At 37.4% G+C, this 24,382-nt stretch overlaps 2 protein-coding genes across 2 annotated transcripts; both read left to right on the top strand.

Annotated features, from left to right (window-relative positions):
* The first annotated feature begins 9,300 nt into the window (after nt 1-9,300).
* Nucleotides 9,301-12,101, top strand: LOC148721071 (uncharacterized). Its single transcript, XM_088737743.1, has 5 exons — nt 9,301-9,475; nt 9,647-9,936; nt 10,171-10,466; nt 11,259-11,421; nt 11,815-12,101. The coding sequence occupies exons 1-4, from the start codon at nt 9,301-9,303 to the stop codon at nt 11,386-11,388; spliced, it is 891 nt and encodes a 296-aa protein (XP_088593869.1). The 3' UTR covers nt 11,389-11,421; nt 11,815-12,101.
* Nucleotides 12,102-18,791: 6,690 nt separating this feature from the next.
* On the top strand, nt 18,792-21,319 carry LOC148721070 (melanocyte-stimulating hormone receptor-like). The gene has a single exon (XM_088739502.1). The coding sequence runs from the start codon at nt 20,037-20,039 to the stop codon at nt 20,985-20,987; it is 951 nt and encodes a 316-aa protein (XP_088595628.1). The 5' UTR covers nt 18,792-20,036; the 3' UTR covers nt 20,988-21,319.
* Nucleotides 21,320-24,382: the final 3,063 nt, after the last annotated feature.

The following is a 24,382-nucleotide window of genomic DNA, read 5'->3' as shown; positions in this document are numbered from 1 at the left end:
AAAAAAGAAAACATAGGTACAGGATGGGAGAAAGCTAGTTCCAAGGATAGAGGAGATAATAGGGGAAAAGTAGGTCTATACAGATTTCACACGGGGGCAATTGAGAAAACAGTGATCTATAGTTTCTTTACGGGAACAGGAGGCGCACTTATCTGAGTCGATATATCCCCAATTCTTTAGAGAATCGCGGACCTTAATAGCGCGAAGTACAATTTTCCAGAGTATGTCGTTCTTATGATTTTCAGAAAAGTCATCTCGCACTAAATTCCAAAATTTGTCAAGATTAAAGTCAATCGGAAGGAAGGGAGTCCAGAAGCGATGAAGAATTGGAGATGTGGAGTTTTCCTTCAAGAGAGTTCGATAACATTTCTTGGAAGAAAATTCAAAATCGCGCCACTCCGTGCGGGAGAGAATCCCACGTCACGGTGGTGAGCGCCGAGAGAACATTCTCATAATAGGGCGTCAAGATCTGTGTACTCGGGGTGGAGTTATCCCGAAGAGAGCTCCACTCCGAGCGACAAGAGGCAAGCCTAGAGCCTAGAAAATATCTGGCCAAATAAAAGGATTTTGATTCGCGATTATCTAGATTAGAAACTACTGAGGCTAATTTAAGAGATTTACCTTTGATCAGGAAATTCAAAATGCCGAGATCGCCACTGTTAAGAGATTGGTGGCAGGTCGCTCGGCTCACTGTTTCAATTCGACAACCCCAGACAAATGGCCAGATTAAAGCGTTCACTTTAGAAATTACCCATTTTGTGAAAAAAACTCAAAACTGTAGAGAGATATAGGAGCTTGCTAATTCCGAGGGTGTTAACGATGTGTGATCGGCCGACAAGAGAAAGAGAGCGGGATTTCCATAAATTTAGATGTTTTTCTAATTTCTCTAGTTTTGGCTGCCAATTATCTAATTCAGTATCGCCGCCGAAAACAACGCCTAGAATTTTCATTTTTGTCACCCATTTGAGGCCAAGTGGTTGGTCGTCGCGCTTACGCCACGCCCCCAACCACATGGCCTCTGTTTTCGTGAGATTAAGGCGTGCCCCAGAGCCACGCTCGTAAATATTAATCATGTTGAATAGAACTTGCAGAGAGCGATAAGATTTCACTATACAGGTCGTATCGTCAGCATAATTTCCAACTTCATAGCAGAGACCACGTGCGCCCGGAAGGAGAAAACCTTCCATTTCAGGATTATTTCGGATTTAAGCTTAAATCTCGTTTAACGTTTAAAGCGACATATCAATGACTGCAACCATCGTGTTGTATACAAACCTCGCAAACTTTAAAACACGTTCTCTAGTACTAGTGATACCTGCGAAAGTATTCAGTATAATTTCCGGTAAGTTTTCGCGGACAATCTGATCGATTTCTCTTACATTGTGTGCTGAGACTGAAACTTTTCACCTCACGCAAATCTCCGTCGCACGATCCAAACAAACATAGCGAGCAGCTGAGCTACTAGTATATGTCCGTGTTAAAACACACGAAAGGACTCTAAAGCACACTTCATTCTTATTGGGCAGAAAAACACAAAGATTTTCTAACACCAATCAGATGGCAGAACGACTGCGACCGTTTGGAACTAGTCTTGTAAGACAATGTCCCCAGGGGCTCTTCATGCCCCAACTTGAAATCGACCCACAGCCCCTAGGTCTCCGAGGATGGGGATGACTTGGCTTTCTTGTAGTGTGCGTCCGGCTGTTGAGTTACTGACTAAGAAAAAAGAGCCTGCTTGCAAAAACGTTCGATTTATTTACCCAAAAGATGGTTTATGTTTAGTACATATAACTTCAATGTGGCTAGTGTTAAAAGATCCAGGAATGAGTAAAGGAGAGCGAGCTGGAAAAGGCAACGTCCTCAGGAGATCAGCATGATCGTAAAATTGATCGCTGTCGTGACTATCTGCAAGATTTCATGGGAGATGAATTTGACGAAGAGTTCTGGTTTAAGGTAATGAATTTTAAATATATATATATATATATATTAAATTCCGAGTTTTGTAATTTATTTTTCAGCTTTCTGTAAAGTATTTTGTGATATGTTGAATATTTTGTTGACCATTAGCTTGATCCTTTTATCAAGATTCATGAAAAGCAGAATAAAGGGTTGTCATGGAACAGAGCTATGGATGAAGTTCGTGTTGAAGAATGGATTCGGAAATACAAGGAAAGCGGTGAACTGGACTGTGAGGATCCAGCACTTTTAATGTTGAAAAAGTGGCCCACATCCGAACGATACAAAGACGATCCCGGTAAACCTCGTGGACTTGAGCAACTGGTAAGTTGATTTCGGTTTGCATTAATGAACCTACTTGTCTTTCTTTTACAGGGCTCAAAGTTAACTTTTTGTAGCGCAGACCAAGTGGTGACTGAACTCATTTCTTCAGTAGCCATGAATAAAGGTTGATAGTTTCTAAAGAAACTGTTTGGGGTTGCGGCGGTGGGGGTAACGAAATAATTTGGATATATCAACAAAGTTGAAATGGTAAATTGGCCACCGTAACGATTATAAAAGCTGACGTTTCGAGCGTTAGCCCTTCGTCGGAGCGAATAGAGGAATTGTGGGTAAGTGAGGCTAATTTGAGGCCTTTCTGGCCTTGTTCTTCAGTTTAAAATTCCAAAGAATGCATTATCTCAAGCAAGGCTATAGTGAGGCTAAATTGAATTTAAACAAAACGATATCAATCCAGCAGCCATTTATGAAAGTGGTGGTGTATGACATAAAAATTTACAAAGACAATTTGAAGTTTACTCCCTACACCTTCTTTCCACGTTATTTCCACAGCCTTCAAGCAGCATTTTATGTGACCTTCTTGCTGTGTTTGTCACATTCTCTGCTGCATGCTTCCACAACAGTGGACCCCACCCAGTATGGGGGTGAAGCAGATTCACTCCGTGGGTTTTGTGAGATTTTCACCCTTATGATGGTGGTCTTTTACATGTGTGAAGAAATTAATGAAATGAGAATGTAAGTATGCAATTCTAGTGAGTGTGAAATCAGACTAAGACACCATAATGTTTTATCAAATATCAGGTCATTTTACTCCTCGCAAAAGTTCATATAGATTAGGAAGGAAGACTTCAGAGTAGTTTAGAGGTGGAGTTAATTAGAACACAATCAATTCTGGGCATAAGCCTTTCGTCCTTATGTCAAATTAAGTGGAAGAATTGTAGGTGGTGTGTGGTTCGATTATAGAAAATTGGTGGGACCTTGGTGAGGGTGAAAAACACAGGTATTAATCAGTTGAATGAAAACCTTTATTTTGTCTGACTTCTTTTAGAGAGGGGAACTCGTACTTTACAGATTGGATGACCCTGTTTGACTGGTTAGGCCTGCTGCTGATCCTGTGTATAATACCCTTACGGTACACACAAAGTAAAGCTCAGTGGCTGGTGGCATCTTAAGCTTTCTTGTTCAACTTCCTGAGGATCTTTAAGTTGTCTTGCCTGACAAGGTAAACTGAAAGGTTTCTTCGGAACGTTTCCAGATTACAATAAGGAATGTTAATATTGGGAATCATTTCTGTGAATTTTACTCACGTAATTGCTTTTGATTTTAGTTTTTGGTGATCGAGCCTCAAAGGTTAAATTTATAAAGAAGTGCAGCAGCATGACCAATTCTACCATTTTGAAAACATGATGATGGCTCTCCGAAATTTTTTTCGAAAACTGTCTCAATGAACGAAAAAAATTGTCAAGAGAAGATAGTGCGATAATTATCATTAAAATTATGTTATTTTTCATCACCAGTTCAAGAAGAGGTAGAATGTAATGTTGAAACGGCATTTAAAGCTCATAGAAAGCTCGGTGTAAACGGCCTCTTAGTTGCCATGGAGATGCATGACCTCGCATCTATCCCCCCTTAAAAGTTCTTGGAAGACTATCGAAAATTATGGTTATTTGCATAAGGCTTTTGAAGGATTTTAATATTTCAGTGCCTCGTAATCTGTTTCTTTGATCTAATAAAGCCATTGATCTTTTCTAGGACAACAGGATTATACACACATACTCTGGCTGAGATCATTTTACAGGACGTCACGAGATCCATGGCAGTTTTTATTGTGATCTTTCTTTCCTTCTGTGGTGCTTTGTCTTTATCACTCTGTTACTCCACTGAAAACCAACAGTTTAGGTGTGTCCTATACTTTCTCTGTGAATTATGTTCATTTAATGCTACTGTTGAGTCATTTGATGTTTGACCTTCATAGAGCGCTCTTTGGGAAAACTGTTACTGTTAAAGGAAGCTTAACGAAATGCCTAAAATTTTAATTCAGCTTCAACACGGTTTATGTGTTGCAATCTAACCTAAAAATATTTTTCTTTTAACATAAGTGACTTTGGAGATGTGTTATTGAGTGGCTTTCGCGCACTGTCTGATCAAAGACCAATAGCTGACGACTACTCAAATCTCAAGTGAGTTGAAATTTCTTTAATAAGTGGGAAATGTTTCCCCTCTTTTGATTTGTTTGGATTTCATGACCGTCGGAAGACTTAATTACACTTAACGTAAAAGTGAATTTAACGACATGAGTACCTATCGTTTTTTTTTTTTTTTTTTTTTTTTTTTTTGCAGCTGGCTTTCTATTTTGTTGATGATGGCCTACATGGAGACTTTGATTGTGGTTCTCTGCAACATTCTCATTGCGCAGATGAGTACAACCTACACACAGGCCAAGAAAGTCGCTCGTTTAGAATATGATGTGGATCGTATTTTACAGCTAACTCGCATGGAAAGATATCCTTTCCTGGTAAGTAAGCATAACACTCTGTTAGTGTGCGCAAACGTACGGGACCAGCGCTAAGTAGCAGCATGCGTTAGTATTGCATGTGAGTGTGACCGTCATAGAAAAACAAACTGGCAGGGAAAGTAGGAGCTTATGAATACTTGCATTCCTCTGCAACTGAGGAATGAGCTAAATGGTTGATTTACTTTTATATCTTTCCTTTTTTATGCAGAATTTGCGTGTAAAGTATTACAAAGAGGGAGTCTGGATCAGTGAAATGAAACTCGCGCGAGGTCTGTGTGAAGTATTCAAGTAGGACTGCTTCCACCTGTATTTTAATATGTAGCAATCTGAAAGTTCAGGGTTTTTTGTTGTAATCTTGTGTCCTATTTCTAACTCTCTGAAGCTGAGGTAGGCCTCTCACTCAGTTTGATACACAATTGAAAAAGGAAACATAATTAATTTTGCATTCTTATACCTTAACAGCTGGTAAGGTTCTTTATGTTCTTAGACTTGATCTTGGCTTTGTCTCTAGAGCTTCTTGAATTCAATGAAGAACGCAGTCCTTGGGAGTCAGTGGAAGAGAAACTCAATGCGATCCGGTAACAATTATTCCTTTCTAAATTCCCTCTCTTTCCTGCCATCAGCCCGTCTCCCATAAACAACAGATAGGCTTTCGAAAAGACCTACTTACCTGCACTCATCCTCATCTGTTTCAGCAGTTTCACTCGAACTCTTTTGTTGTAATTTTTGAACAGGAATATGATGAGGAAGATGGTGAAACAGATGAGGCCTGGAAGCGGATGAAGGAACCTCTGTGTGCCCACGTGACTATGGTGGGAATATGATCCCAGTTTCCATTTTTGTGCGCCGGTTTCTTTAGTCATTTAACTCGTAATTTTCATACGACCACGTTGACGCCATAGTATGGCATGGGTTGAAGGCCCTGAGATTTTCTTCTTTTGTTCTCTGAGTTATTTTCGCAAGGAAACCAAAAAAAGGGTCACTGAAAAACGTTTTGAGATGTCATAGAAGTGGCCAGTCAGATCTAATCGGAAACTGCAATATAAAATGCTTTTAAGTAAATCGATTAGTTGTAATTAAAGGGTAATTATACAAGAAAAGCAAACATCACCGAGCTTTCGTAAAACCGTTTGAAAAAGCTTCAATTTGTAACCGACATTCTTAGACAGGAAAGTGTGAGTAACATTATATGCTTACGAAAAATGAAGTGAAGGCCATCTTTGAATAAGTTAGTTTATAGAAACTCAGGTAGCCCAAGCTCACTACTAGAAAAGCGGACGTGACTCTTACCGTGTTGCGCAACGTTTTATATTTATAAAGGTTTTTATGGGATGTTATCGGTTTGCCTTAAAAGATAGAAAAAAATGTTTTGTTTTGCAATAAAATGGGCTTACCGTATTGCCTTGTTGTTTTCTTTGTTGATTCCTAGCGTCTCGGGCCATTTTGAAGCGTTTTCAGCGAGTTAGCGCTATGTTGGGGTGAACCAACATTAGCTCCTTTTTTTCGTCTACCATCATTTCAATTTGACCCACACACGTCAACGTTGAGTGACAAATGAGCCTCGGTCTTCCCAGGGAAGACTTCCTTATATAGCGCGCCTTCGTGTTTTAAGTGGGCTCTCCAGTTTTTGCTTTTTCTTTTTTTTTTTCGGCAGCCCGACATACTCCCAATTACAATACTCGCTTAGAAACTGGAATACACAGTACAGTTGATTTAAATTAAGTAATGCACACGGCAAAATATTTTATGACATATCACGTTCACTTTTGGCTCTAATATTTGTTTGAGTATCAGTCCTTGAGTGCGAGAACCGTTAGGAAGTCAGGGAACCATAACGTCACTCGGCCTCGTTCCCAGGGTTAGCTAACGAGAACACAGGCCTTATCAGCTCACGAAAAGATCACGATCTGATCGATGCTATATTGAACCAGGAGCTAACGGCGCTACAGGCCATCCCGTTTTCCCATTCAAGCTCTTGAAAATTGATCCAAGGGAAGAGAGCGTCGTAAACGCTATGTTTTTGTGGTTTTTGTGGCTTAGAATATTATAGCCGGCGAAGGGGATTGGTCGGATTTGCATGGTTGGACTTGTTCATTGTAGCTGTCATGGTGCTTGAGGGCGAGATTTACCGCAGAGCTTTTGGATACCAATTGCAAAGGAATGTAAATAAATCGCTGACTTTGTTACCCTCTACCCTAATAGGAGGCTTAGGTCTGTAAATTCTGAGACACTATTTCTTTTATAAGGGTCTTTTGAAATGACTTTAAAGTAATTAACTACAAAAGAACTGTTTCACCCAAATTGTGTTTATCTCCATAATTACACATCATCTAATCAACTCGATTACAGGGTCAATTCAGTCTGTTACCATCAAATCATTGTCTCGGCTTAAGAAAATTTCTCATTGCACGTAATTATTCATGACTAATTATTCAATAGAAATCATACTGAAATAGTGATTCAAACTGAGGCAATTATCTGAATAGCCAACCCTTACAGTACAACTAAGGCTCTTTCTGTCCATGAAAAAATCCTTTCAGTAGCTTACATAGTCCTGGAGTTCTGTACAAAAGACTATCTCCGAGCAATATTTTCTTCATGTGATATTCGAGGTGAGTTAAAGTGGGGGTTCCTTTGGTTGGAGCTTTTCCATCTTCCACATGAAAAATTCGATTTCCGTCAAAACCAGGCGGGATCCAGTCATTCTCGGTTCTCTCTGTGAAGTGAACGATAACAAGTCTGTTCTTGACAAGGTCTTCGTTATCTGTGAACTCCTCATACATAACGTTACCATCAAAAAGTATGTCATCTTCATCTTTTTCTTGCTGCTTGTTTTGGATAAGGGACAAAGCTTGGTGTGACCCAATCAGCACAATACATTCACTGCGGCAAAGCTCCTCCCTGAAATCCTGTTCCCTCGCCAAAATGTTCGGAATATTTCTCATATCTGCAATCTTTCGCAGCCTACCTTGTAAATAATCCATAAGTCGCTCAGCTTTGGAGCTGTCCTTTTCCGTATACAAAAATAATGAGCACTTCATTTTCAACTCGAAGTTCAGCGTGAAGATGTAAAAGAACTGACTTTTGAATGTTTTGGCGGATTTTTCTTAGATGGAAAACCGATCGAAGACCGCAGGTTTTAAAATAACCGCAACTGTAAAGGAACACCCTCAGCTATCATTACTGTGACTAGAAATAAACTTGTGAAATAGGATGTGAAAATCTCATTTCCACAAAAGCTGCTATTCAGGACTTGCTATAAAAAATCACAAATCAATGCTATGTTTGTTTGGACTAAAACTTCGTCATGGCCCGTGCTTTAGTCATTCGAAGTAATAAAAGCACTCGGCACGCCGGCCTAGGATCGTGCTTAAAAACTTGGTGCCAAAATACTCATCGCATTAGCTTTTCATGTAAATGGCGAATGCATTCTTTTGCATATATCACAACTTTCTGCCTGCATACATTTTGATTCACATTTCTAAAGACCATGTGACTAACTTGCAGTTATCATCATCCATTGTGAAGTATTGTGAGGTATATTCAGGGTTTTTTTCTCTATTAGGTTGAGACCCTCTATCTAATTTTTTTCACTTTAGAGGCGGCTCATCGCTCCAAACGCACACCCCCACTAAAAATCCCCCCCCGCCCCCCCCCAAAAAAAAACAAAAAACAAAAAACAAAACAAATTGATAGCCTTTACGCAGTTTTCTGGCACAAACACATCCTCAAAGAGACTAATGAATCCTTGATCGATTTTTGACCATCCATAAATATGGCTGTTGAGTTCACTGAAAAATCATCATCTTGTAGCCTGGTGCCCAGGGGCTACTGTTTTTTTCCACCGAGAGACCACGAATCCCTGAGACTGAATGGGGCCCAAGGCCTTTGATTTCCGCTTGGCTGGTTCGATTTGAGCACAGGCAGCCCAGGCTCTGTCACAGGCTCTTTCACAGGCTCTTTCACAGTGGACTATTATAGAGTTTGTATAGTGGTTTAGTTGGACTTGCTTTTGAGCTCCGTAAATATAAAGTTGTGTGAAATAATCAAAGAAATAAAGTCTTACCTTCATATAGGGTAGTCTGTGTTGTTCTTCTCGCGATTTGAGGCCGTTTTGACGTGTTTAAGCTTAACGTCCTACCACTACCATACCTTCGCCTAACCCTTTTATTTGGTAGTGATAGGACGTTAAGCTTAAACACAGCAAAACGGCCTCAAATCGCGACAAGAACGGCACAGACTACTCTTTATGAAGGTAAGACTTTATTTCTTTGACTATTTCACACAACTTTAAATTAACGGTGCTCAAAAGCAAGTCCAACTAAACCACTATAATAACTCTATAATAGTCCACTGTGAAAGAGCCTGTGACAGAGCCTGTGACGGAGCCTGTGACGGAGCCTGGGCTGCCTGTGGTTTGTGTCGTGTGTTTTACTGCGGAACTGTCAGACCAAATTGAGCTTGCCTTCGAAAAAAGGCATTTTATTTCAAAACATGGTGCATATTTAACGCATCGAGCTTCAATGTGGCTAGTATTTAACGATTCAGGTATGAATAAGGGAGAGCAAGAGTTGGGGCGCGCTGAAAAGGAAAACGAAAGAGGAGATCAGCCTGCACTTGATTGCTGTCGTGGTGACAAGCAAGATTTGGTGAGAGAAGATTTTGACGAGCCTTTCTGGATTAAGGTAGTGAAGATGCTTAATTCACGTGAAAAGACGCCTTTTTGTGAATATTTTTGTTTTCGTTATGTATATTTCCTAGTTTGTTTGTTTGTGTGTGTGTGTGTGTGTCCTTTTGTTTTCGCGATTCCTTGCTGTAATATATTTAGCTGGTAATGGATCTTTTATCGATCTAGCTTCAGGTTCTGAGTCTTCCGTTTCATGCAATTGTTTACAGGCAGTCCCTGCCTATTTGCTATAGCTTCTCTTAGCAAAGACCCTTCCTGTACCTTTGAAGGCAATAATCTACAGTTACTAATTTATCAACTGAGGGTTCATCAAAAGCAGAACACAGGGTTGTCATGGAACAGAGCCATTGATGAGGTTAGTGTTGAAAGATTGGTCCAGAAATACAAGGAAAGCGGAGAGTTGGACAGTGACGATCCAGCTCTGTTAATGCTCAAAAAGTGGCCAGTATCTAAACAGTGCAAAGATAATGCCGAAAAACTGCCTGGACTTGAGCATCAGGTAAGTAGATATGCGGTGTGCATGTAGGGACTAACAGCTTATCTTTACCGTGTTACATATTCAATACTTTGTTGAAAAATAGTATAGGAGGGGCCACATTGTGGAATTTCCACTGCTAAATTTCAATTTGTTTCTTAGTTTGTGTTCTCATTATTTGCAAGACCTCAGATATAATGTCTCACATTTTATGTAAAGGTATTGATAAATATATTATCTTTAACATGTGTTTTGCAGATAAATCGGTTTATGCAAATTCTGTTAGAAAGTGAACTAAACTCAGAGAACAGATATGAGGAATTTAGAGATGTAGCTGACAAGACAAGGAGGAAATTGCTACATTATGCTGCAGAACTTGCCTTTTTATATGTTACCAAAACACTTGTCGCAAAATGTCCTCTACTGCTAGCTTTGAAAACAAAAGATCAGCAAAAACCTGCAAAAAAGAGAGCTATGTTACCGGTGGAATTGGCAATTGTAGAAGAGAATGACGATGTGGCAGCGTTTCTTATTAGAGCTATGTCCTATGAAAGGTAGGAAGGTACCTAATGTTTATCTAAACACAATGCAGTTTTATGAAATAACTATGGAATTTAAAGGGAAAGACAGCTACAATAATCTTCTCAAAACATTAATGTCTTTTAATATTGAAAGTTTGAAAAGTCTGGCCTAGAAAAGAATTTATTTAAGAAGTTGATCATCAATTCCCGAAGTCCTATTATTCAGGCAAAATGCCAAAATGAGGGAAGAAATTATTTTACAAGCTTCTGTTGAGTTTGTAACCTGATCAATCAGGACATTTTAACCCTTGACTTACTTTTGAATTAATGGTTTGATTCCTAAAGAAGGCAGCATGGAAAAGAAGGCAGCATGGCCGAGTGGTCAGCTTATCGGACTTGCAATCTGTCACTCCCGGGTTCAAGTCCCACCTTCTCCACTACTTGGATTTGTTTTATGGTAGCTCCGAGTTTCAGATCCGAGGCCATGCTTGTGATATAGCCAACTGGTTTGCCTTTGGCCAGTTCAGTGGGATTCTTAACAACGTTATTTTCAATTTGAATTATTTGTTTAAGTTGTTTCATGGAAAACCAGTACACTAGCTTCTAGCTAAGTGTTTCTCCATGTTAAACTGTTTGTTATTATTATTATTTATTATTTATTGCAATGTCACTTTTAGAGTTCAAAGCTTATTTTTCTGGACACCAAGCAATATAACAAATCCTAAACCATCCTTCTTCAGTTTCAAGACAATTATTGAAAATCCTAAAATAAAGGTGAGCTTGTCCTATGTATCAATTTTGATATAAATCTTGTTTAATTAAAAGTTGTAGATGGATCCTTGAGCTTAAGGTGATTGTGATTGCAAAATCTATTGTATACCGGCCAAAAATACCATTTTGGAGTCAAGAACGATGGAGAAGCATCTCCTGTATCTGCATTAAACCTGTACTGTAGGAGGAGGTTTGGTGGGAGAGGTGGGGACAAATGGTAATGTATTCCTTATGCTATTCATATACTAACCATAGACTACGTGTAAGTCACACTTTGTAAGTTTTTTTTTTATCTAACCTTTCAAATTTGGAGTGTCAAGGCACTTGTGTTGAAAATTTGCAAAACCATTCTAGTAGTTTTTGAGAAAATTGCCCCATTCCGAAGTTTGAGACTGCTAAGTTCTACATGTAGGAAAGAGAAGAAAATATTCATACAACATATATTTGATCCATATGATTAAATGAAATTGATTTTTTTTTCTTGTTGCTGTGTGAAGAAGATTAGATTGGATGTTACTTATCAGGCATCAACATTTTCTGAGTATTACTGTATTTAAACAGCATGTAGGTCAGAAATGCTCTTAACTTGTTTTATTCTTGTTTTCCACAGAAAACAGTTAGTGGCATTGTTAGACCAGATGATGAACCCTCATTGGCCATATCTTCCTAAACGCCAAGAAAACTATGAAACAGAAGAAGAGAGGGAGGCTATTGAAGGATTTTGGAATACCATTTCAGATGATCAACTAAACTATCATTTCTATTATCATATTTTGGATGGAGATGAGGGAGGACGACCCCCAAAGATTTTGGCTTCAGATGGATACAAGAACATAGATAACAAATATTTTAACTGGAAAGACAAGTCTTGTTTACATGCAATTGCAAAGAGCAACAACAAGGTAAGAGTAACCTAAAGTCAATCAAACATTAGGGAAATTCATTGATAAAATATGTAATCAACAACAAACATATGAAACATATGAGTGAACTGCGGTTATGAGACGTATATAAGAACGATCCTTCGCAGTAAAGCACTATTTGAGCAATAGTGGAAATCAGACCTGAAAAAAATTTCAGGCCTGTACGGGATTCGAACCACTGACCTCTGCGATACTAGTGCAGCGCTCTACCAATTGAGCTAACAAGCCAACTGGGAGCAGGCCATCAAATTAATTCGATATAAACCCGTAGATGATAAATCAAACAACAACAAACATATGAAACATATGAGTGAACTGCGGCTTGTTAGCTGATTATGTGTCAAGTCTGAACTTTACACAGATCTTTAGTTTAGTATTGAATACAATAAAGGAAGAACATCTCCACTTAATAATCGGCCCTTAAATGACAATGTATCTTATGTACTACTTAATTCATCTTTTATAAAGGGTGGCAAGAAAGAGTTCCCTTATCGCATTGTCAAACAGAAACATTGCCGATGTCTTTGTTTTGCCAACAATATTACCTTTAAGTACTAATTTTTTTAAAACTAATCTCTACTAATTGAGATAGAAAAACTGGTTTCGGCCCACTCGTAACTGTTTAGAGGTTCAGCTGCAGTTGCTGTTCGGAATAATCAAGGAGAATTTAAAGGGGAAATTGAAAATTTCCTGGATAAACTCCTAAACCGTATCAGAGAATTGCATAAATTTTTGCATCTCTTAAGCAATAGTCACTCGCTTGGTTTGTCCATCAGCTGGTTCCCCGTCGATCAATATAATAACAGATTTAAAGCAAAGTTTTACAGTCGAGCGTGAAAGATTGGTTAGAGTTGGTTTGAGGCAGAGCAGTGCGCAACTTAATGTTCACAAGTGATGGTAAAAAGACTAGAATGAAAAGAATTGTTCATCGAGTCTTGACATGTTTTGACCACCCATCCCTTCATTTCCATCTCCATCAATAAATTATCATGTTTACTTCAATATTGGATAACAACTTTCATTGCGAAAAGAGAATTTTCAATCGTTCAAGAGAATCGCAACAAGAAGACTTCAATCACTTACTACATAAAAGAAAACCTTCATACCAAAATATTCGCTTGAAATTATCCGGATGCAATGATCCAGGTAAAGAGAGACTCTTTGTTCAGTGCTCTGTAAAAACTGAAGCAGGTGTCTATACATTTTCATTTTCTTGCTATTTCATACGTGAGGCACCAAATAGGTTTCAGAAAAAAGTCAGTTTTTGAAACAACAGAAAATTTCCCACGGCATTTTTAAATGAATAAACGCTGGTTAGGTGGTATTTATGTGACTAATTTTAAAGAAGTGGGGCTTCAGCGATCGTGGCTTGGTGTGAGCAGTTTAGACAAATATTTCTCGTTGCAATCACAGATACACGAGAAGAAAAAGGAAACGGATGATGTCAACAACAAATCTCACTAGAGGTGGAACGTAGACGAAAACAATACAAGAACTCATATGCTCCCTCTCTTTAGTGAGTGGGCTTCAACAACAGCATTTCTTGGAAATTCCCTTATTCTTGTTGCCGTACACAAGGGATCTTCCTTCCATCAGCGGTCCAAACTTTTGTATCATTGTTTGGAAATAACTGATCGGTCTGAGCGGCGAGACAAAAGCTACAAAACTGTGTTCATTAGAAAGTCAAATGAAATATTTTAAAATAAGCTGGCATCTGTGATAAAATTTCAATTTCAACGGTTTGATGCCGGCTTTTGGAGATTGTTTCGAAACCAGTGTTCTATGAGACTAAGTAAAATCGTCAGCTTTTATTTTGTATTATTTCCAGTTTAGCGAAGTTTGATAATGATTCAAGTTTGAACTTCACGCAGATCATGATAACGACATTTGAAAAGCACCCTATCAAACGAAGAGAGACTGTTTGCCGCACTTTCAAAAATGATACGATAGATGTCTCCATATTTGGCGTGCCTTTTATTAACATTTCATACCATTTGAGACACTTCACAAGTTTCGAAAAAGAATAACTTTTTAGACACAATAGACAACTGATGTCTCATAAACTTTGACAAAGTTTTGACAACTAATTCGTTCGTCAGTACACTACATGAAGCACGCGGTAATTTTACGGTCGAGCTTGAAAGATGGCTAACAATAGCTAAAGGCGGAGCTTAGTGAAACAAAGGTTTTAGAAACGATGATAAAAATAATAAAAATCTACAATGAAATAAATTTTTCATCGAGTCATTGATAGGTTTGACAACCCATCCCTTTATTTTCCATCTCGATCAATAAATTGTCAGTAAATTTCCTTTTACATGAAAGTTTACCTAACACGAAAGTATTTTCTTGGTCTTCTTGTGAACAAGACATTGGAAGAAAACAAATTGGATCTAGGGTCCAGTAAACTACCTTCGGTTCTTCATTATCAGGGATGGTCACTATGAATTCGATGGCTAAATGAGGATAACCAACAGACAAAGGTAAAAAAAATGTAGAAAATGGTTTGCTCGCGTAATATTATGCTTTTGTTTACAATTTCGGTTCAAGTACTTGTCAGATACGCAAAGAAGAGAGAAAAACTGCAAAGCGCAATTAACTACATGGATAAAATTCAAACATTTTACAAAAAGTTCGCAGCTGGGACCAAAATTTGCATTTGAATAGTTTGGTGCGTTTCGGAGATTGTTAAAAATTCAATTTTTTTTAAAGATCGATTAAAATCACTAGTTTAAACTATTTATTACGGTTGGTGAGGCTGCAGGTAATGATGCAGGTTTCAACCCCACAAATAATTATATGACAGGAACACTTAATTAGCATCCTCTCAGTGGAGGTTCAGTGACAAATGTCTCCAAATTTGCCTTTCAGTGTTATTTCTTAACTGAGGTACCTCGCAGGTTCCAGGCATTTTTTGACACACAAAGAATTAAACACTGGTGAGGAATTTTGGTTTACGGTGGACTTTCTTTAGGAAGTAGGATTTCAGTGATCGTCGTTGTGTTGCTGTTAAGAAAAAATATTTCTCGTTGCAATCACAGATAATCTTACCCTAAGAAAAAGGAAACAGAGAATGAAATAGCAAAAGTAGAGAATGAAATAGCAAAAGTAGAGAATGAAATAGCAAAAGTAGAGAATGAAATAGCAAAAGCGGTTTGATAGCAAAACATCTTGTTACGGTTTTTTTTTTTAATTTTAGTCCGGGATGCAAAAGGAAGAGAAAAAGAAGCTGGAAACCTATTTAATAACAAATTTAATTCAAACATTTTAAAAGAAGTTGCTCCTGCGACCAAAACTTGAATTTGAATAATATAATGCATTCGGAAATTGTCACGAATCCAATTTTTTCCTAGACCAACTAAAATCGTTATCTTGAACTTTTATTTCCAGTTTTTCTTGTTTGAAAATGATTCAAGTAGTAACTTCATGCAAATGATATGGACACTTGGTTTGCACCTTTTCAGAGATATTTGATGCTGGTGAAGAAGGATTGTTTGTCGACTTGTTAAAAAAAAAATGACAACACAGATGTCTTCCCATTTTCTTGTTATTGCTTTTTCATACCTGAGGCACTTCATAGATTCCAGAAAAAAAAACTTATAATACCTTTATACACTATAATCACTAAAAGTACAAATGACAAAATGCTTTAAAATCGATGAAAAATACGTCAAAATGTTTAGTAAAAATCCAAGAAAAACTCATGGATACACACTTCGTTTAATGACTAATTCAAGATTATTTACAAAGAATATAATTGATAAAATTTGTAAATCTCACTAGAGGTGGAACGTAGACGAAAACAATACAAGAACTCCTATGCTCCCTCTCTTTAGTGAGTGGGCTTCAACAACAGCATTTCTTGGAAATTCCCTTATTCTTGTTGCCGTACACAAGGGATCTTCCTTCCATCAGCGGTCCAAACTTTTGTATCATTGTTTGGAAATAACTGATCTGTCTGAGCGGCGAGAAAAAAGCTACAATACTGTGTTTATTAGAAAGTCAAATGAAATATTTTAAAATAAGCAGGCATCTGTGATAAAATTTCAATTTCAACGGTTTGATGCCGGCTTTCGGCGATTGTCACGAATCCAGTGTTTTATTAGACTAAGTAAAATCGTCAGCTTTTATTTTTTATTATTTCCAGTTTACCGAAGGTTGATAATGATTCAAGTTTGAACCTCGTGCAGATCAGGATAAGGACATTTGAAAAGCACCCTATCAAACGAAGAGAGATTGTTTGCCGCACTTTCAAAAATGATACGATAGATGTCTCCATATTTGGCGTGCCTTTTATTAACATTTCATACCATTTGAGACACTTCACAAGTTTCGAAAAAGAGTAACTTTTTAGACACAATAGACAACTGATGTCTCATAAACTTTGACAAAGTTTTGACAACTAATTCGTTCGTCAGTACACTACATGAAGCACGCGGTAATTTTACGGTCGAGCTTGAAAGATGGCTAACAATAGCTAAAGGCGGAGCTTAGTGAAACAAAGGTTTTAGAAACGATGATAAAAATAATAAAAATCTACAATGAAATAAATTTTTCATCGAGTCATTGATAGGTTTGACAACCCATCCCTTTATTTTCCATCTCGATCAATAAATTGTCAGTAAATTTCCTTTTACATGAAAGTTTACCTAACACGAAAGTATTTTCTTGGTCTTCTTGTGATCAAGACATTGGAAGAAAACAAATTGGATCTAGTGTCCAGTAAACTACCTTCGGTTCTTCATTATCAGGGATAGTCACTATGAATTCGATGGCTAAATGAGGATAACCAACAGACAAAGGTAAAAAAAATGTAGAAAATGGTTTGCTCGCGTAATATTATGCTTTTGTTTACAATTTCGGTTCAAGTACTTGTCAGATACGTAAAGACGAGAGAAAAACTGCAAAGCGCAATTAACTACATGGATAAAATTCAAACATTTTACAAAAAGTTCGCAGCTGGGACCAAAATTTGATTTTGAATAGTTTGGTGCGTTTCGGAGATTGTTAAAAATTCAATTTTTTTTAAAGATCGATTAAAATCACTAGTTTAAACTATTTATTACGGTTGGTGAGGCTGCAGGTAATGATGCAGGTTTCAACCCCACAAATAATTATATGACAGGGACACTTAATTAGCATCCTCTCAGTGGAGGTTCAGTGACAAATGTCTCCAAATTTGCCTTTCAGTGTTATTTCTTAACTGAGGTACCTCGCAGGTTCCAGGCATTTTTTGACACACAAAGAATTAAACACTGGTGAGGAATTTTGGTTTACGGTGGACTTTCTTTAGGAAGTAGGATTTCAGTGATCGTCGTTGTGTTGCTGTTAAGAAAAAATATTTCTCGTTGCAATCACAGATAATCTTACCCTAAGAAAAAGGAAACAGAGAATGAAATAGCAAAAGTAGAGAATGAAATAGCAAAAGCGGTTTGATAGCAAAACATCTTGTTACGGTTTTTTTTTTTAATTTTAGTCCGGGATGCAAAAGGAAGAGAAAAAGAAGCTGGAAACCTATTTAATAACAAATTTAATTCAAACATTTTAAAAGAAGTTGCTCCTGCGACCAAAACTTGAATTTGAATAATATAATGCATTCGGAAATTGTCACGAATCCAATTTTTTCCTAGACCAACTAAAATCGTTATCTTGAACTTTTATTTCCAGTTTTTCTTGTTTAAAAATGATTCAAGTCTTAACTTCATGCAAATGATATGGACACTTGGTTTGCACCTTTTCAGAGATATTTGATGCTGGTGAAGAAGGATTGTTTGTCGACTTGTTAAAAAAAAAATGACAACACAGATGTCTTCCCATTTTCTTGTTATTGCTTTTTCATACCTGAGGCACTTCATAGATTCCAGAAAAAAAAACTTATAATACCTTTATACACTATAATCACTAAAAGTACAAATGACAAAATGCTTTAAAATCGATGAAAAATACGTCAAAATGTTTAGTAAAAATCCAAGAAAAACTCATGGATACACACTTCGTTTAATGACTAATTCAAGATTATTTACAAAGAATATAATTGATAAAATTTGTATAAGAAAATTCCATAGAAATATAATATCATGTATAAAACAAAAGGCATTCAGCTTGAAAATTGCCCTAAAAAAATTTAAAAACATTTAATTAAAAAGACTCATTTTTTGGACACAAAAGACAATTTTTCTCACGCATCATCAATGAGTAAACGCTGCTGAGGAAGTCTTGAAGTGAATATAATTACAGAAGCAATGTTTCATTGATCGAGGCTGGGTGTGCACGGTTCAGACGAAATACAAACAACAAATTTCAGTGGAGGTGGAACACAAACGAAAACCTTTGAAGATCTGCTATACTCCCCTTCTTCGGTTGGAACGCTTCAACAAGGATCAATTCCTTTCTCAGCAGTCGCAGGTTTTCTCAATTTTATACGATAAAGCAACATTAAGCAGTATTGGTGTCTCCTCATCCGTCCAAGTGAAATATTCGTTATCCGTGCTACTATCTGAATTGACTTTTCTCTTCAGTTCTAGAGGCCATTTTGCACTTGATTAAAGAAATGGTGTGCGCATGAGGAGATGGTAAAACCACTGACGGGTGTCACAAACTTCATCCGGTTATCAGTTCCATCTTAGCAGAAGGAAACTTTCGCACAATTCCGTGTGAACAGAATGTCCGGTCGAATTTTTCATGCGGTCGAAAACTCGTTTAGAACCGCGTGAACATAGCCTCATTTCTATGCAACCCTATTTCGATGGATGGACGACAAAGGCAATTCATTTCTTTCTCAGCAGTCCAAATTTTCCTTTCCATCACAGCATTTATTAGCAATTTCTTATCCCTTTTGCCCTTCACTTAAAATCTTCCCTTCATCCGCCAACGAAACTCGTGTATCGTTATGTGGCAACAACAGGGTCCAGTTGTTCGAAAGCCGATTAGCGCTAACCCAGGGTTAAATTTTAATCCAGGTTTCTATATTTCTCGGTTCAAAAGCCGTTTTGGGATAATTTTCCCAATTCTTTTAAGAGCATTTAATAACCAAATTGTAGACAAATGGAATTAAACTGAAATTTCTTCTAAAGCTTTCAGATCTGAAATCGTATTTCACACTAACCCTGGGTTATCTTAACCGACCTTTGAACAACTCGGCCCAGATCTGTGAAAGAAACGACAGAAAGTTGTTTGTTCTCGTAATTTTTTGCTCTTCTTATTTTTTGCTCTAGTTTTTGTCGGATACGAAAGGGAGATAAAAGAGCCACAAAATGTTACTAATTATACGGTTGAATTAAAATATTTTAAATAAGTTTGCCTGTGTGGCCATACATCAACTTCGTAATCGATGTATGCATTCGAATTTTCTGGACTGATTAACATGGGTTGAACATCCTTAGCTTGAATCTTCTTTTTATTCGATTGCTGAGGCTAATAATGATTCATGCCTCAACTGTACACAAATGATATGGACATTTGATTGACACTCTATTAATGAAACCAAGCCAGCTTGTGAGCAGCTCCTCGGTTATTAGCACTATGGCACGTCGTTCCTTCGCCTACAAGTCGTGTTGCTCAAGGCCTCAAACTTATTCACAGGTCAAGTAACTCGTATTGAAGCGTTAATAATGAATGCCTCCATGTAGGCTAAGTTAAGTGGGATTGTTTGTTCCACAAAGAAAACAAAGATAATGTTACAGGCATTTTTATATATTTGCCTATTATTACTATTTCATACGGGGTGTACCTGACAAGTTAAAGCGACAATTTCTCTGACGATTTTAAAACGAGTGAACAGTTATGAGTAGGTCTTTATATGATTATTATCTAGGATGTACTTCGTCGTTGTGTAGCTGTTTAGATTAAATATTTCTCGTTACAATCACAGATAACCGTAGTCCAAGAAAAAGGAAACGATTACAGAATAATGTCAACAACAAATTTCACTGGAGTTGGATTACAGACCAAGACATTTCAAGAACTACATTGCTCCCCCTCTCTGGTTACTGGGCGCCAAAAAGAATCAGTATACTTACTTTTCGCAGCAGTTGGCATTCTCCTCTCCATCACAGCATTTCTTGGCAATTCTCTTATCCTCGTTGCCCTTCACAAAGAATCTTCCCTTCATCCGCCGTCCAAACTCTTGTATCGTTGTCTGGCAACAACTGATCTGTTGGTTGGTCTTGTTGCCCAGCCTCTGAGTACTATTTTTTTAATGTCTGTGGCTCACGAACAATGGAATCTCTGTCGATACGCAATTGACGCCGCCGCCATCACAGGCATCGCATTATGTGGAGTTTCGTTGGTGACGATGACGGCCATAAGCGCGGACAGACTTCTCGCCCTGCTGTTGGGGCTGAGATACAGACAAATTGTAACTTTGAAGCGCACATACATCATTGTAACTGCCTTTTGGATTGTATCTAGTGTCGCTGCTTTATGCTACACATTAGATTACCCTATAATCCGTTGGTCTTCCCATATAGGTGTACCATCTTGCCTTGTTATTTCAGTCGCCTCGTATATAAAAATTTTTCGGGGTCTCAGTCATCATCAGGCTCAAGTACAAGATCATGTCCAACAACAGCCGAGCCAAACAAATGCACTGAACATGGCGCGATACAAAAAGGCAGTATACAGTGCACTGTGGGTGCAGTTAGCATTGGTAGTTTGTTATGTACCATACTTTATCATGGAAACAGTAATCACTTACAGTAAAACATATTCATCAGACTTAGTAATATTGAGGTTTGCAGCAGTTGTCTTAATTTACTTTAACTCGACGATAAACCCGTTCCTTTACTGCTGGAAGATAAGTGAAGTAAGACAAGCAGTGAAGCAGACAATCAGACAAGCACTTTGCTGTCCATGGAGTTAGGTCATCTTCGACTTATATATAGTATTTTTAAAGCTGAAAGTGATTACACAATTATTATATGAAAACGCCCGTCAAATATGTTATTAGATAGAAAGAAATAAAAAGCTCAAATAATATTGTTGTTCGAAGTTTGTACATAGTCTGTTGTGGACATTTTATCCGTTAATTTATGTTTTTTGTGTTTGAATATTTTCCCCGTTAATTTATGTTTTATATATTGATTAATGTCAATCATTGAACAATGCTATTGATTTCTGTAACGCAAAGCCCTGTGAGGCTCTCACTTTTAATCGAGTATTCATTAAAAAAAATTGCTTGTTGTGTGCACTAAATAGCTTTTCTTACGGAAAAAACTGAAAGAAAGGCAATAGAAACACCAACCATCTCTTTTCAAGAGTATTTTTCGTGTTAGCTAGCTGCCAATCATCTTGAATACGGCAAGGCATAATTAAAGAAAGATATGCATGCATTTTAATTTCATGTTTAAGCTTCTTTTAGCAATATAAAAGTACTGGATAAAACTTCAAAGAGTAGTTAAAAGAGTTTTTTAAAGTCAACGTTTTTTTATAAACTTAAAGAAAGAGGTTTGTTATCGACGCCATATTGCGAAACGAGTTGCATTGGTCGACGTTTAGTCTCGAATTTGTCTTGTTATCAGAAAATTTTCCGTAATGCTTATGAATATGTAAAGATGGTTCTCTTGCTTGTGTATGTTAACAAATTTTAAGAATCCGTATGAAATAAAATAGACTATAACCGGCTGATTTAGTTTCTTTATTTTTAAATCACTGAGGCTGATGACGTCAGGCCTCAACTTAACAAATTATATAGACATTTGATTAACACCCTATCAATAAAACTAGGCCAGCTTACGAGCTGTTCCTCGTTATTAGCATAGCGGCACGTCGCTCCTCTGCCCACGTGTTGCTCAAGGCCTCAAACTTATTCACGAGCCAAGTAACTCGTACTGAAGCGTTAATAATGAGTGCCTGCCCGTAGGCTGAGTAAAGAGGGGTAGTTTGTCGCACAGAGAAAACAATATTAATGTGACAGGTGTTTTCATATATTTGCCCCTTATTCCAATTTCATACGAGGTGTACGTGACAAGTTAAAGCGACAAATATAGGCTTTTTGACACAACAGACAGTTTTCTCTGTGATGTTTTCCGCAAACGAGTAAAAGATGATGAGAAAGTCTATCTGATTATTATGTAGGAACTGAGTAAGGTTTTAGTGATCGTTGTTGTGTTGCTGTTTAAACGAAATATTTCTCGTTGCAATCACGGATACCCTACTCCAAGAAATAGGAAACGAAAACAGAATGAAGTCGACAACAAATACCAGTAGAGGTGGAACACTGACCAAAACATTTTAAGAACTACATCTCTGTCCCTCCCTGGTTGGTGTACTTCGACCTTAATTTAAAAATCCTCTCCTAACAATCTACAGTACTGATCTCCATAATAGCATTTCTTGGCGATTCTGTTATCTTCGTTGCTCTTTACAAAGAATCTTCCCTCATCCCATGTCGAAACTCTTGTGTCGTTGTCTGGCAACAACTTGATCTGTTGGTTGGTCTTGTTAGCCAGCCTCTCTATGCTACTTTTTGGATCATGATGTTTGTGGTTCAGGAACATTGGAGTAGTTACAGAGAGTTCTCGACATATTTTTATGTTATGTTAAGCAATTTCCACCTTTGTTTGCTTCTTTAGGGAAATTGCTTGATGTTGACGCTTTATTGCTCAACGTGCTGCTTAATTTTTATCCTCGTCATCTTGAGGTAAATTAGATTCAATCCTCGTGAGGCGCCTTAACAATTCGTACATATATATCCATTGATCTCCAGCCGCAATCGATAAATTATTTTGTTCCCTTCAGTTTTAAGGAGTAACCGTCGTGATCAGAGGAGAGTTTAGAACATTGCGCCATTAAAAATATTACAAAGGACGATCATTTTGAATATTCTGAAGAAAGCAAGAGAACAAATTCCGTAAAATTGAAAAAACATGGTTTAGAAGCTTAACATCCTGTCACGGTTTTTATTTGAGATTTTAGTCCGGGGATACAAAAACAAGAAAAATAGCCTCCAAAACTTTGTTCAGGGCAAATTTAACTCAAATATTTTGAAATAGGTTGGCATCTGTGACAAAAATTAGAATCTCAATCATTTGAGACATTCGGAGATTGTCACGAATTTCTTTCCTTAGACGATTTCTTGCTTAGGCCAAATAAAGTCGCTAGCTTGAACTTTGTATTTTCAGTTTCCTGAGGCTGATTATGTGTCAAGTCTGAACTTTATACAGATCTTTAGTTTAGTATTGAATACAATAAAGGAAGAACATCTCCACTTAATAATCGGCCCTTAAATGACAATGTATCTTATGTACTACTTAATTCATCTTTTATAAAGGGTTGCAAGAAAGAGTTCCCTTATCGCATTGTCAAACAGAAACATTGCCGATGTCATTGTTTTGCCAACAATATTACCTTTAAGTACTAATTTTTTTAAACTAATCTCTACTAATTGAGATAGAAAAACTGGTTTCGGCCCACTCGTAACTGTTTAGAGGTTCAGCTGCAGTTGCTGTTCGGAATAATCAACGAGAATTTAAAGGGGAAATTGAAAATTTCCTGGATAAACTCCTAAACCGTATCAGAGAATTGCATAAATTTTTGCATCTCTTAAGTAATAGTCACTCGTTTGGTTTGTCCATCAGCTAGTTCCCCGTCGATCAGTATAACAACAGATTTAAAGCAAAGTTTTACAGTCGAGCTTGAAAGATTAGTTAGAGTTGGTTAGAGGCAGAGCAGTGCGCAACTTAATGTTCACAAGTGATGCTAAAAAAACTAGAATGAAAAGAATTGTTCATCGAGTCTTGACAGGTTTTGACCACCCATCCCTTCATTTCCATCTCCATCAATAAATTATCATGTTTACTTCAATATTGGATAACAACTTTCATTGCGAAAAGAGAATTTTCAATCGTTCAAGAGAATCGCAACAAGAAGACTTCAATCACTTACTACATAAAAGAAAACCTTCTTCATACCAAAATATTCGCTTGAAATTATTCGGATGAAATGATCCAGGTAAAGAGAGACTCTTTGTTCAGTGCTCTGTAAAAACTGAAGCAGGTGTCTATACAATTTCATTTTCTTGCTATTTCATACGTGAGGCACCAAATAGGTTTCAGAAAAAAAAATCAGTTTTTGAAACAACAGAAAATTTCCCAAGGCATTTTTAAATGAATAAACGCTGGTTAGGTGGTCTTTATGTGACTAATTTTAAAGGAGTGGGGTTTCAGCGATCGTAGCTTGGTGTGAGCAGTTTAGACAAATATTTCTCGTTGCAGTCACAGATACACGAGAAGAAAAAGGAAACTGATAATGTCGACA

Source organism: Stylophora pistillata, chromosome 11 (genome assembly GCF_964205215.1).
Source record: "Stylophora pistillata chromosome 11, jaStyPist1.2, whole genome shotgun sequence".
Classification (NCBI taxonomy): Eukaryota; Metazoa; Cnidaria; class Anthozoa; order Scleractinia; family Pocilloporidae; genus Stylophora; species Stylophora pistillata.
The sequence above is the reverse complement of the archived record's forward strand: the minus strand, read 5'-3'. Positions and strand labels throughout refer to the sequence as shown.